Here is a 14,631-nt window from a genome sequence, read left to right on the forward strand (position 1 = left end):
AGCCTGGCGTGTTCTGCAGCCTCGGAGGAGGGAGCTAGCATCCATGCTTGGGGATGCACTGAGTTAAAAACAGAGGGCAGGGACCTACTTCTGCACAGTAGGGAAATCTTTCTAACACACTAACCACACTGTCTCTGCACTCCCAGAGTCTCCCAGCTGCCTGGACGCTTGGCACTGGGCGATGAGGACAGGTACATTTGAAAAGCAGACATAGCCAGTGTCGAGGCAACTGTGCCTAAGGCACTCTCCCTTCACAACGAGGCTGCTTCTCCACCATCAGAGGGAGCCAGTTTTTTTTCCAGGAGCTCTTTTCTCCCGAAGTTGGGGCTTCCCATTATCAAAGACAAACACTGAGCCCCTGCCCTGCCATTCTATACAACCTGGATTATCGTTAGCAAAGCCATCTGTGCACACACGTGTCAAAACGTGCCTCACACAAATCGAATTGCGTTTATCTGCCTGCTCAAATGGTTTCTGTGCAAATACAATCTATAAAGCCCAGCACTTAGCGGTGCAGGCTCCTTTGTCTGTGAGAAGGTCACGCAGACCCCGTCTTTACAGACCCTCCCTTGTCCTGGCACTCCACCCAGCAGGATCCCACCTGGCCACGCTCTGACCAGTTACTGCCAGGGCCACTCAGAACAGGGCTCCACTGAAGCCTTTTCCAAGACGTGAGCTATTTCTCCTGGAGAGCCTCCTCCTTATCAGGAGGTGACTGATTCTGGACCATCTCCAGCACGCTGGATTAAGCTCCTGGCACCTGCCCTGCCATAGCCGGAGGTACTGCAGTTCCTATGGATAACACATGGCTTTCTTCCAAGGACAAAGCCCTGCCACTGCCTCCTGATGCCATCCCTTCCATTATTCTGATCCTTTTGATCTCCTGTTGTATTGACGGAAAACAGAATCACAGATTCAGAGAATTGTTTAGGTTGGAAAGGACCTTTAAGATCATCGAGGCCAACTGTAAATGTCACAATGTCAACACTACCACTAAACCGTGTCCCTAATCCCTTCAGCTACAGCAGAACAACTGCAGTGCCCTGTGCCATTGCTGTACTTCAATTCTGCTTTCAGATACCAAGCGATCATGACCAAAACTGGGTGCTAAATAAGAAGAGGAGCTGGAGCGCGTCCAGAGAAGGGGAACAGAGCTGGGGAAATATCTGGAGCCCAGGGATTCCAGGAGCAGCTGAAGGCCCTGAGGCTGTTCAGCCTGGAGAAGGCTGAGGGGAGACCTCATCGCTCTCTGCAGCTCCCAGAAAGGAGGTTGTGGTGAGGTGGGTGCTGGGCTCTTCTCCCAAGTGACAAGTGACAGGATGAGAGGAAATGGCCTCATGTTGTGCCAGGAAAGGTTCAGAGTGGGTATTAGGAACAATTTCTTTACCAAAAGAGTGGTGAAGCCCTGGCTGAGGCCGCTCAGGGCAGAGGTGGAGCCTTCATCCCTGGAGGGGTTCAAAAACTGTGTGGCTGTGGCACCTGGGGACATGGTTTAGCAGGCACGGTGAGGCTGGGTTGATGGTTGGACTGCACAAGTTTCGTCTTTTCCAACCTTAACAATTCCATGATTCTATGATTCTTAAGATGGCTTAAAATATGTTACGTGCTAAAATAAAACCCAGCTGCCATTCAATAACTGAGGTCTGTTCACATAATGACACAAGACTGCTGACGGTTTCTGTCCCTGTTTGTCTTGGACACAACTCAAGACAATCTGTTTAGGCCATGGCCAGGTGAAGTTTCTGTGATCCCACAGGCGAAACATGAGGCAGGCTCCCAGCACATTACGACACTGAGGGTGGAATAAGGAGATACTACCCTGTTCATGATGCAACAAAACAGCCTCAGGAGCCTAGAGGCAGCGGTGACACCAGTGTATTTACAGGGCAAGTGTGTTTTAACAGCCTTGTAAAGAATCAATTCCTGCAGTGTGTGGGCGACCCAGCTTACCTGTATGGTTTGAAGCAGTCCTTAAAGCAGGACACAGCACATTCTGAGTGTTTTTGCAAGCCGCACTCCTCCTCATCCTACCAAGCTTTCCTGTGACCCTAGAAATCTTTCCCCTCCTGCTCCACCCACCCCCCCGAGTGCCTCCAAAGGAGTAACTCCAGGGTACAGAGGTGCTTATCTCGGCTTTCCGGAGTTCCAGCGTGGCACTAGCGCTGTCTCAGTCTGCTCAGAGTTCACCTGTCCCTGCTGATTACATCAGTGCTCAGCTCAGCAGGGATCTGGCTGCGATAAAAAGCGCTTTGTCAAGCTTCCCAGTGTGAGCTGGCTTGAAAGATCGAACACGAGCACCAACCTAGCCTGGCTGGCAACTGTTTTCCACGCAGTCGAGACCAACAGGCAGCAAACTGCAGTTTGCACTCTCAGAGCGCTGGGTTTTAAGCTTCCTCTGTGGCATTAGCTTCTCCGGTTTGCTGCTGTGCCAAGGACTCCGTGTCACATCAACACCTCTCTCCACCAGGAGTGACCCCCATTTTGAGTGTGTTTAGACCCAATCTGCAGAGGTCCCCTCTTTCCCACACACTGTGATTTCTCCCTTCACAGCCCAGCTTCCTTTCCCCACGTCATTCCCATCAGGGGTTCGGATCAGGAATGAAATGACTCTTGAGGAGCTTTGCAAAGAGACTTTGCAGTCAAAACACACAACTCTGGTGCAGAACAGTGAGGGTTTTCAGCCCTGGCATGGATGACTCGGTGCAGTCTTTTGCTGGCATCTGCCTCAAAAGCGTTCCGTGGAAAGCCTGCTATCTGTTCCTAGCTGGACACCTAGTGTTACCACGGAGGAAAGCTTCCTCTAGGATGAGCGGCTTATCCCCAGCCCTTCAGTGAGAGTAGCCACGCTGGCAGATCCCCTCCAGCCACACAAACAGGGCTGCAGGGGAAGAGCCCGTTGATTCCTGCCCCTGTGCTGCTTCTATCCACAGGCACAAAGCCTGTGCCAGCACAGAACTCCAGGTTCCCCAGCATGGTTGGACACCCTCTGCTCTGCGGGCCAGCTCTTTCTCCCTGTTCCTCCTCCTCACCCCTCCCTGCCAAGCGGGATGTCCTCAGTGCTCCATTCCAGACGACGTGTGAGCAGGATTCCTGGCGCAAAGCTGCCCGAACGGCCGGTGCCATTACTCACCGGTGCTGATCGGGTACCAGGTGTGGAGCCCAAGCCCGGGGTCGGAAGGACTGCTGTCCTAGCTGCCTCTGCAAGTCTGGAGGGATTTCAGCTGTAGGGTTGGTCATTGCCAGAGTGTGCCTTTTTGACCTATTTGCCAAGTATCTGCAACAAGCAGGAGCACATTTTATAAGAGACTGATGGGAGTACTCCAAAAACAGGGAGTGTTAGATAACCCAGAGTAAATGGGGAGGAAGAAGGATTGCTGCAGCGCTCAGAACTGACAGGGGAGAAGCACGCTATGGACACGCTGCCCGTGACCCTCACATCACTGGCTCTTCAGTGCTAAGGGGACAAGTGTGGGCTCAGCCGCCTGTGTGCTGCCACCAGCCTCAGCGGGAGAGAGCAGCCGTCTGCTCTTCCCAGCAGAAAAGGCACGTTTCACCTCAAGGGGAACGCTGGTATATCCCTTTGGGAATACCCAGGGGAATGCCTGCCCTCCACGTGGATTCACTCTGCAGGTCTGGCTCCCTCTCCCCAGGCTGAGCCACAAGGAACTCTGCTGCCTGCACAGAGCCAAGAGACGAGGCACGGATAATCCGAACAGGATCTGGACGGAGCCCGGGCATGGAGCAGAGCCACCACTCAGCTGCACCTTTGCAGGACGGTCTTTGCACTTCAGACTCACCCTGACCAGGCTGCCAGCAGTGGCCGGCTCGTGGCAGCAGCGGCAGGGTGTGGAGAGCCTCCGGCTGCCGCTGAGCGTGAGGAAGGGCTGCTGGCCAGCCTGGTCTGAGTGCGCCATCTAGTCCCTGCTCCATGCTCCAAGGAGTGGGAAACCAATCTGCAGGGAAAATCCTGCACGGGAAAGCAAGTGGGGTCCTCTCCTCTGGGGCCAGAGCCACCAGCACCAAGGCTGGGCTGCTGCTAACTGCAGAGCCTGGGGCAGCAGCTTCGACTAAAGCCCCCTCTGCACTGGAACTAAGAGACCTGAGCTCTTTTCCAAACCCTCTAAGATGAGGGGAGAGTGTGGACTTGCCAGGGATGTGCCGAAGGGCCGCGTGGATCTGGCAGCCAGTGCCCCGAACACTGCAGTGATGCTCAGAGCCCCTGGGCCACGGGACCAGAAAAGAGAGGCACCTACCCAGGACACCCAGGCTTGTGGCAAGCAGGAGGGCCAGTACGTTGCCCACTGAAGGCCAGGCAGGACGAACGCCTGCTCATGAACTCAACTCTCGTGAACCAGCAGCAACGGAGCAGCTGTGGTAACAGTGACAAAGATCACTTGGCCAGAGATACCGGGGATACTAACAGGGAATTCTCACCCTCGCTCTGTTCCCTGCTAGGCTCCCTGCGACTGCAGCTGGGGAAGCAGAGGAGAGCAGCAAGCAATAAAGTTGTCGCCTTCTCCAAGCCCAGCCTCTCCTTGCCAGCTCCCGAAGCCACTTAAGCAGAAGACAGCAAGTTAACAGAATGGAGAGTGCTTAGCGCGGTGGTAACTTGCCAAAGGCTGTGCCATTAGCTGTTTAAGAATCGTTTGATGCAGGCAGGGAAAGTTTCCCAAAGAGCTTTACAGCTGTGGTTTGCTAAGATCGTTTTATTTCAGACCTCCAGGGAACAATTTGATCCCAAGCTGTAACAGCACTTTGGGTGGAAGAAAGTTTCCCAAAGCTCAGCGATGCGACCGTTCCCTGGAGCAGAGCAAAGACTCTTGTTTCAAGGTCAGATTAAAGAGGGCAAAAAATGCTCCCTGGTGGCTGCATACAGAGTGTCCAGAGCGGTGTTCTGAGAAGCTAAATATTTGCATCTGTCCCTGATGTTAACGCTATTTACCCTTCTCTGATGGCTACTGGCATGTTGCGACATAAGGGGGTGGAGAGCGAGTTAACATACAGCCTGGCCAGGGCTTTTTCTGGGCCACCTGGTGGAAGAAGAACATGGGGTACAAGAGGACCAAGGGCAGCACTGTACAGAGCAGCAAAGTGACCAACAGGTCCAAGGAGATTTGCTTTTCAGTGGGATCTGAACATTTTGGTGTATTGCAACCTACAAAATGCTGCATGGGGGTTCAGAAGACTTCCAGCTGAGCAAATGCTTTAACTTAGACTCAACTGAAACCTTAGAGTTTAGAATAGGAGAGGTGGAAATCCACCCAGATAAGACGTCCAGGCATTCTCTTGCCAGGAATCAGATTTATCCAGTTTGCACAAGTCAGACTCTCTACCCTACCACATGAGGTGCTGTCAGAGGGCATCACGGGCCCTATATTACAATTCCGATAGCTCTCTAGGCAGCTCATCTGTGTAGGGAGTGCTGCCCTGCAACTGCGGCTGGTCACGAGCAGGTACCGTCCCGGTACTATGGCTCAGCGGAAGCTCGGGAAGCTGGGAAATACTGGTCAAATGAGCAGAAAGACAAGGGTGACGAAGAACTGGGAGGTAAGGCTGTGCAGAAAACACAAGGTGTGCTCTGCTTAAGGGCTGTGTGGACAATAAGGCAGGGCCAGAAGTAAGTTTTCACGTGTACCAGTTTTGCCTTTCTTCTAAGCTCAGGAAGGCAAAAGGGGTCTCAGCGCACACTCTGCACAATCTGTCCCCCACCGGTCAAATCCCCCCTCCGCTCTGGAGCACTGACAGGAGAGGAGCAGGCAAAGCTCTGAAGTGCCACCTACACCCACCCCAGGGTTTCTCTGCCTGCACCCAGACCCCAGTTGAAATCTTTCTCCCGAGCACAGCCCTTGCGGAATCTCTACCTGGCTTGAGGCGGTGGCCTGTACAGACTGGGGGGAGTCCGGAAAGCTTTCCAGGTTGGATGTAGGAAGTGGGAGCACTCCGTAACCGCACCCACCACACGGAGAGCACCAGCTGGTTAGCAGAGCAGAAACTACGCAAAAGCTACTAAGAAGATGTTAGCAAGGACTTGGTTAGTGTGTTCACGGACTCAGGAAGTACAAGCATATTCTACCCGCTTCCCAGTATGTGTGGAGCAGACAAAGGGAACAGAGGTTTCTAGCCTGACAGCTAATGATTCCTCTTTTCGGAGCAGACTATTTTCAGGCCTACCGCTAACATTAGAAGCTAGAAGTACCCGGATTTCCAGCAAGCTCACTTTGTTTAAGGCATCAGAGTTGGATGTTTACTGCATGTCTTGATACAAAAGCTGCATTGACACCCAAGGCCACAGATGAGATCCTCCTGTCTCTGCCACCCAGCAGGGAGGGGAGGATCCCTCAGCGCTTGTTTGGCAAGTTAGTGTGGATTGCATGCTGGTGCACACTAAGCAAAGGAATTTAGCAGTCTCAAAGTTTCTGGAGAACCTACTGCTCGAAGAGTGAACCACTGCAGGGGGAACCCAGCTCTGCAAGCACCCAGCAGTGTCAGAGGAGCCATTGCCAACGGTAACCAACACCCACAAGAACAAAGGAAGTGTTGAGCCTTTGCTCTACTCAACACTGCTACCTGTGACAAGGTTGCCCATGTTTTAATTCAGCTGTGGAACACTCTTAGAGGGTGATAAAGGCAAACGTTAACAGACTAGGGGTTACCTCTGCACAGCTTCCTGGTCTGGCTCCCCATCGGAGCTCTCCTCATCCACAGGGGTGACGGCAGGGACAGCCTGCAGAGAGAAGAGAAGCCATGGGTTCCCAAAGGCAGCCAGCACAGACCCATTCTCACAGTGGACACCTGACCTTCCCAAACTGGCTTCCACGAGGACATTTGCCAGCTCCTCTGCAGCACCAAGGGCGCCTTCCCACATTCCTTCGCCAGACAGAACTGCACAAGGCTGCTGATTCTTTTGGTGCTGCCAGGAGAACTCACTGACACAGGCACATCAAGGAGGAAAGAACACGACTGATGCCCAAGATGGACAGTTTAGTTTTCTCTATCGGATCAGCAAAAGAGAAAAGCGACTCTTAAAAACGTTTCCCAAACACTTTGTCAATTCCACAGAGAAAAACCATCTCCGCTGCTAACTACAGGAGAGCACAGCTGCTCTCTCACACGGGACCAAAGCACCTCGCCACTCCAGAGCAGGGAATCTTTGGAAGCAAGCAGGCAACAACCCCCACAGTGCTTCCAGAGCGCCACAGACGGAGCCTCCCGCTCCATCTTCTACAACCTCTGCCTGCAGGAGGAGATATTTATAACCACGCCACCAATTCCCTTCTTCCCTTCAGCCACTTACTGGCGTCATAGTGACGAGCGGAGACGGGCCCCGCGGACGTTTCAGCAGCTGCTGTGCGTGAAGCTGGATGTTGGCTCCGCCGTCGGAAGCTCTGCGCCCCAGAGGGCCCATGCCGTTCAGGAGCTGCAGGGTGGGCGGCTGCAGCAGGGACTGCTCCTGGGAAGCACAGACAGCATGGTTATCAGCCCCGTGCTGGATCCTTCCGGTACCTGAGCCCCCCAGTCACAAACCCAGAAGATGTGGCTTCTGGGCTTAGGAGAGATGAAGGAATATCACTGACATCTCTGAGCTGAAGTGGGGCGGAGAGGGGGCAGCGTCAGGGGAAAAGAAGCATTTAACATCCCTCTTCCCTGCACTCAGCAGGCTGCAATCATCAGCTCCAAAGCCAGACACCACCATCCTGCTTCTCCCCAGCCCAGGAATTAATTTCAAATTGCAGTATTCTGTCATTATTCAGCTTTTTAAGTAACCAACTAGAATCATACCTAAAGAGCGTAAACCTTGAAGCTTATAGATTGGAAAACAGAGAGCAAACATGACACAAACACCCCGGTGTGCACTGGTGGGGCACAGACCACAGCAGGGAGCGCTGCATCGCTCAGTACCTTGTACTCCAGCTGCCCCGTGGGCTGCAGATTCTGCCGAGGCAGCACATTCTGCATGAAGTTCACATTCGGGGTCACCTGCAGGAACGGAGCCTGTGGAGCAACACGGGGGAAACCAGGCAGGAGCTTCTGCAGATCGTCCATGACTTCCGTGCTGCGCAATCATATTTAGAGAGAGGCAAGTTAGCAGCGATGCAAAGAGAACCACGCGCTGGCTCAGCACACTCAGCTTCCCTTTCAGCTCTGGAAAACGGTCACAGGCAGTAGTCAAGCCACTCCGTGGTTTTCCTTTGTCCTTTTTTTCCCCCCTCCAAGCTGAGATTTGCCCAATTTCGCTCTTTGCATTAACCTAAATTGCCTGTACCACAAAAAAAAAATTCAGGTGGGACATGACAGTGGTGCCACTCAGGTGAGAAATTGGCTTGTGCACCAGTTAACACCAGTATAGCTTACAGAGAGCTTATACAGAAGAAGAACAGGAAAGAATCCCATCCTCAGCTGAAATATTAACTGGGTTGTGCAATGGGACCACAATGTTTAAAAGAATAGAGATGCTCTGAATTTCTTTCTTTGTCTGGGAAAATCAAGTTGGGAGCAATAACTCCAGGCCACTCAGAGCAGAAGCAGGAGAACAAAGTTCTGGTGCCACCTGTGATACAGACACAATGCACTCCTCACCACCCAGTGAAGCTGAGACCTCGGACTGCGGGGCAGGCTGTGAAGTGGATTTCCCAGACTAGAGACAGGAGACCACTGCCTGTCTAAAAGAAACCAGCTCTTACACACAGCAGAGCCCAGGCATTCGCCTCTGCCCGTGCAGGACATGGATAAACCTGTGATATCTCAGAAGGACCAAACTCATGTGGTGCTAGGAGCGAATCTGCAATTCCCTAAACCCTCCCTCAGGGAGTTAAGTCCAACACTAACCGCGGGTCAGCCACTCCAACTGTGTGCCTTCGCATCGAAAGGTAACGGACCAGAGCTTCAGGTGATGGCTCTTCCCCTTCATCACTGTCCAAGTTCATTGTTCCATCAGTCTGGGCAGAAAAAAACATTGGAGATGTTGAAATACAATGTGAGGATCAAAATGCTTCACTGTTAAGCCCAGGTAAAGAATTCGCAGGGTCATCAAGGGGAGTACATTACCTCAACGATTTGGTTTTCGGGGTTGATGAGCTGGACTTGTGGCACGTTGATGCTCATGGTATTGCCCGTCTGTTCTGTCGGCTGAGCAGAGAGAACGACATGAAAGAGAGAAAGACACGAAGCTGTAGCATCTCTTACAACTCCATTACAAACAGTGCTGGACTAGCATCAGCACACAGATATAACCACCTGGGAAGAGGGAGGCTGCGCTGAAAACAGCAAAGACCTGTTTATTCTTTATTCCCAAGAGGCTGCCTCACTTCCCCTCCTTGCTTTTGCTAAAGCAGGGTCAGCATCTCTTGTGCTTCCTTTATGACCCAGCCTCTCTTAAAGCAAATATTCATTTCTTGTATAGCAGCACAAGGTGAGGAAGAAGCACCGCAGAGCAGTCCTGGTCAGCAGACTCCAGCTCCCAACTTACGTTGCGTCCTTCCCTCTCACTAACCGAACACAAGATTTGGCTCAAAGGGTATGAATTAAACCCTCAGTCAGTGAAGAAACTGTTCCTGACCTCGGTATTATGGCACCCTAAATCACAGAATCAGGGAACGGTTTGGGCTGGAAGGGACCTCAAAGCCCGTCCAGTTCCACCCCCTGCCATGGGCAGGGACACCTGCCACTGGATCAGGGGCTCAAAGCCCCATCCAACTTGGCCTGGAACCCCTCCAGGGATGGGGCAGCCACCACTGCTCTGGGCAACCTGGGCCAGGGCTTCCCCACCCTCACAGCAAAACATTTCTTCTTAAGATCTCATCTCAATCTCCCCTCTTTCAGCTTTGAACCAGTCCTTCTCATGCTATCCCTGCACTCCCTGATCAAGAGCCCCTCCCCAGCTTTCCTGGAGCCCCTTTCAGTCCTGGAAGGCTGCTCTATGGTCTCCCTGGAGCCTCCTCTTCTCAGACGAGGGATGTTTTGATGCTTCTGCGGGATGAGGACACCCACAAGCAAATCTAGCAAGTACAGGGCTGCCTGCCCCTCCAGGGCTGGAAGAACACTGTACAAGCAGGACCTACCTGGATGTTGGCAGAGGTGGGGAAGGTCATGGTGCGTGGTATACTTGGAGACGATGCGATGCGCAGATTCTTGTGCCTCTTCAGGCGGTCACAGAGCAGGCTGTAGATTGCACTGTAGTGATCATAAGCATCGGCTCTTAGCGACTGAAAGAGGAAAAGGGAAGTAGTCAGTTATTTAGGTCAAGCAATAAACACTCTCCACGCCATGCTCAACCTCCAGAAGTGATGGACAACAAACACGGCCATTTGTTTTCCTGTGGGAATGGGCAGGACACAACTGGCAGCTGCATGGTCTTACCTGGATCGTGCGTTCCTTGTCCAGGCCCATGTCCGCCATCGCCAGCAGCACGTCCTCGTTCAGCGGCTCCATCTGCCTCTCCGTCTTCAGGTGCTGGCACTCTGCTATCAGCTGTGGGAGCAGAGATAGACTTCAGTGCTGGCGTTCCCCACAGCACATCGAGGGGTCACAGCGCTCTGAGGAACCATCGCACTGGGCGCAGGCTGTGAACTCTTGAATGCTGATGGCACACAGTTCAAAGTGTGGTGCCTTAGGACTCTCAATGCCAAGGGGAAGGGTACAAAAACATATGCAGTGAGGGATGATCGGAAAGCAAGCCCAGGAGACACAGAAAGCAGAAAGGCAGCTCGCCAGTGCTCGGAATGAGAGTTCTCAAACAGCCAAAATGAACATGGCAGCTGAAACAAACACGACAGAACTACAGAGAAGGTTTGCAGCCCAGCGGAGCCCCACTCACGCACCAGCTCGCTTCTGCTTCTCACCCTGTCGAACTCGGCGTCAGCCTCCCCGAGCTTCATCCACTTGTGCTTGCAGATCTGCTCCATGGAGAGCCGCTTGCTGGGGTCCAGGACCAGCATGTGGCGGATCAGGTGTTCACATTCTGAAAGGAAAGAGAGAGGCTGAGTACCACATGGGGAGGGACGTGGCTTCTGCTGGAGGCAGCCTCACGCCACAAGAGTGAAAGCTGTCACCATGTCCCTCCCTGCCTCACCAGCTCCAGCTCAGGACACAGCCGACTTCAGGAAAAGCATCACAGGGACATTCTCCACTCAGCAACAGCTCACTGTGAGTGACTCCTCCACCCTATTACATGTGTGCTGTAACCATGGGGGACTGATGAGGCTTTTTCTCCTGTGTGGTGGGATCCACGCTTGCTTTAAAAGCACCATGCATTGTAATAAGCATTTTCTGTAGGAAGAGAACCTCTTTCCTGAGTAAGGTGCCAAGAACGCTTTCAGCCAGGAAACTCCATAAAACCATGCAAAATGATTCCTTAATCTGAGAGCAGGGAAGCAAGACCCTACACACAGGACTCATTCTTGAATGAATCTGGGTTGATCTGAGAATTTAATCCCACTTTTCAGAAGGAAGATTTATTACAGAAGCATTTCCCACAGACACTGGACACAGACGTTCATCTCTGATGGGGCTGTGGCTGGAGATTCATGTGGTGTAACACTATAAAGAGCTTCTTGTCTAGAACAGGTACAGCGGAAGACTGTGTGTTCCTAAATCACTGTTCCATTTTTAGCTTCTGGATTTCCCAACATCTAAGAGTAAATCTTTGCTAGCATTTTCCTATAGTTTGTGTAGTCCTATACACGAAAGCTGAGGGTTTAAACACAAGTATTTCAGCTTCTAAATCTTAGATTCAGAGCTCATTTTAGCTTAACGTTACAAACCACTGTGCAGCGGATAAGCTTCCCAGCACATGGCTTCCCTGGCATCAAAATCAACTGGAATGCTATAATTTCAGTGCTCCAAAGGACCTGTATGCAGAGATGCTGAAGCACACGCACCCCCTTACCTGTGGACATGAAAAACGGAATGCGGAATTTGCCGCTGAGCACCCTGGCCCGCAGGTTCTGTAGCGTGCTCCCGTCGAAGGGCAGGGCGCCGCAGACCAGCACGTACAGCACCACGCCGAGGCTCTGCGTCCCGAACAGCGGCCATGAAAGCAGCGGAAGAAGAGAAATCAGGAGACTGCGGTTAATCACAGTAATTGTTGGATAAACAGAATAAAATAATAATCATAGAATCATGGTATGGGTTGGAAGGGACCTCAAAGCCCATCCAGTTCCACCCCCTGCCATGGGCAGGGATACTTCCCACCAGACCAGCAGGGCAGGCTCCAAGCCCCATCCAGCCTGGCCTTGAACACCTCCAGGGATGCAGTGAAATGAACCATATTTTGGGGAAACTAAATTAAAATGCATTTCTGGGCAACTAATTACAATGGCACTGTGCTCCCAGTAACGGAAATGTGTGACAGAGCAGCCAGAATAAAATTGTATCAGCATTTCTTTGACAAACACTTTTTGTCATACCATGTACTGAGCATCCGGGAGGCAAAGCCCAACAAACAGAGCAAAAATGAGATGAAAGTAAGAGAGAAAGGAGTTCATCGCATACCCAGATGTCAACCTTTGGCCCATCGTACTCCTTCCCTTCAAAGAGCTCTGGAGCAGCATAGGGAGGGCTCCCACACCAGGTTTTAAGCAGCTGCCCGGGCGTGAAGATGTTACTGAACCCAAAATCTGAAAGAACAAAGAGATCTGGTTAGAGGAACACGATCTGCTCCAATGGTCCTGAACACGTGGTGACACTCCTCTCCTCAGACAGCTTCCAAGGAACTCAGCAGACCTCACATGGCACAGCCAGCGTAGCCCCTGGGAGCTCAGCTGCAGGAGGGCACAGCCAGACTTTCCTTCTTCCCATCCCAGGGGCCAAACCCTCAGTGTGGGGACGGTTTACACTCATGAGGCACACCAAATGCTGCGTTTTCCTGTGGAAGTAGCTGGAGTGCGGACAGTGCTGCTCATATCCAATCCCAAACCAGGGCACAGGGACAGAGGATGTTCTTTAAAGCATCACAGGATCAAAGCACGGCAGTCACCCATTGAGTTGTTACTGTTGGAAATGAAGTCATCTGAATTTCCAAAACACAGGAGCCATCGGCCTTCAGAGGACGATTCCAGGGAAACAGTACCCAGCTGCACAGTTGTCTCTGCCACCTCTGCCAGCTTTGGAGCCGTTCTGGCTCCCGTTTAGAGCAGAATGTGGAACAAGTGCTTGAGTTACGGCTACTGGAGCAGACCTTTCCATCTCCTAATAACAAAGCATTCACAGTCAAATTTAGATGTAAACTCACTCTGACTGTGCAAGAACGTGCTGTAATTTTGGTACCACATGTATTTTGGGCAAATTGCTCTGGTTTGGTTCCTTTTATTTATCCTTGTACGTACTCGAGTGGGCTTTGCAGCACTTTGGGAACCAAATACATTTTCCAAGTGGTGTCTCTCTCCCTGCACAGCCCGGCTCCAGCTCTGCACAGGACGGAGGAAAAAGCTGTTCCCCACACTGCCGCCCTGGCCCACAAACCGCATCACGCCAATCAGAGCTCCACGGGACAGCAGCGCAGCCAGCGAGCGGCAGTGCGTCCCGCAGCCAGGACAAAGTCGCCCCATGCCAGCTGGCAGCCGTCGCTGCCACCAAAACGGACACGCAGCAGCTGCTTCCCACAACCTTCTCTACTTCTCAGAAGCTGCTGGAGACTGTGCCCCTCTCCCACATCGGGGCGGAATTCGCCCACAGGTTTGCAGTTCCTCTTGCTGGTGGAGTGGGCAGAGTGCACAGTGCCGTAGAGTCTCCCCTTGGAGAAGCGGGTGAGGAGGGCAGAGATGCTGTGAGCATGTCGGTGTTCAGCCAGCAGGTCCTGGAGCTCCTGCGGTCACCTCGCGGCTATCCCGGATCTCAGGATGAAAAGCCTCTCCCCACGGAGAGCTACTCTCCCAGCACTTTCTGTGTGAGTTACGCTGCTCGTCTCGGAGCTGAGGCCAAGCGGCTCTGTCTTACATGAAGTGCTGCTCAAAGGCTGGGAACTGCTACCAGTTCCCACCTGTGCGGCACGGATGGAGGTCACAAGGCGGGGGCCATCCACGCTGCTGCTTGGCAGATAAAAAGTGACCAGATGGCCCAGACGATCCCCTAGGCGTTCAGCTGATAGAAGCCATGGATATCTTCAATGCATGATCATAAAGGTTTGAGACTGACTCGGCCCATGGGTTCAGTGGCGAAGGTTCTGCTGACCCTGTGCATCACTGCAGTATTTGTTCTGGGAGTGAAAGAGATCAGCTGCTATCGCTGCTTCTTTCTCTTGAAACAATGGAAGAACCAGTGTCAAGCTGTGATCGATGAGTTATAAGGGCGAAACACTTGGAAAATCCTATAGGAGAAATCAGCTTTTCCAGGCTGCTTTTCAAATTGCTGCTTCACCTTCCTGCCAAGCCAAACGCCACCCCCAGGGCGGGACCCATCTCCTGAGCTGCTCTGGGAGCCGAGCTCTGGAAGGAAAAGAGTTTCCAGCTCCCTGAGATAAAAATTCCATGATTTTCAGACATCCACAAAGCTTGTCAGCGTGCTCGCTGCTGTAGGAAACCCAGCTGCATTCCAGTTCCTACCTGTCTGATTTCAAAGTGGTTCTTTCTTTCTTTCTTTTTATTTGCCAGGCACCCCCATACACACAAACAGGTCGGATTTCACCCCATAAACACA

General features: G+C 52.4%; 1 protein-coding gene across 3 annotated transcripts in view; it reads right to left on the reverse strand.

Annotated features, from left to right (window-relative positions):
- The window catches only part of SIK3 (SIK family kinase 3), a 59,498-nt gene that overhangs the window by 11,934 nt on the left and 32,933 nt on the right, over positions 1-14,631 (reverse strand). For 2 of the 3 annotated variants that reach the window (XM_054087156.1, XM_054087157.1), the window contains exons 5-15: positions 12,490-12,614; positions 11,885-12,008; positions 10,839-10,957; positions 10,357-10,467; positions 10,059-10,202; positions 9,046-9,126; positions 8,827-8,936; positions 7,900-8,053; positions 7,295-7,450; positions 6,654-6,724; positions 3,131-3,274 (exon numbers count right to left, since the gene is read on the reverse strand). In XM_054087156.1, coding sequence (XP_053943131.1) covers positions 3,131-3,274; positions 6,654-6,724; positions 7,295-7,450; positions 7,900-8,053; positions 8,827-8,936; positions 9,046-9,126; positions 10,059-10,202; positions 10,357-10,467; positions 10,839-10,957; positions 11,885-12,008; positions 12,490-12,614 — 1,339 coding nt within the window. The remainder of the gene's footprint in view (positions 1-3,130; positions 3,275-6,653; positions 6,725-7,294; positions 7,451-7,899; positions 8,054-8,826; positions 8,937-9,045; positions 9,127-10,058; positions 10,203-10,356; positions 10,468-10,838; positions 10,958-11,884; positions 12,009-12,489; positions 12,615-14,631) is intronic. The other variant, XM_054087158.1, reaches the window with a different exon arrangement.

This window comes from Cuculus canorus, chromosome 23 (assembly GCF_017976375.1).
Source record: "Cuculus canorus isolate bCucCan1 chromosome 23, bCucCan1.pri, whole genome shotgun sequence".
Lineage (NCBI taxonomy): Eukaryota > Metazoa > Chordata > Aves > Cuculiformes > Cuculidae > Cuculus > Cuculus canorus.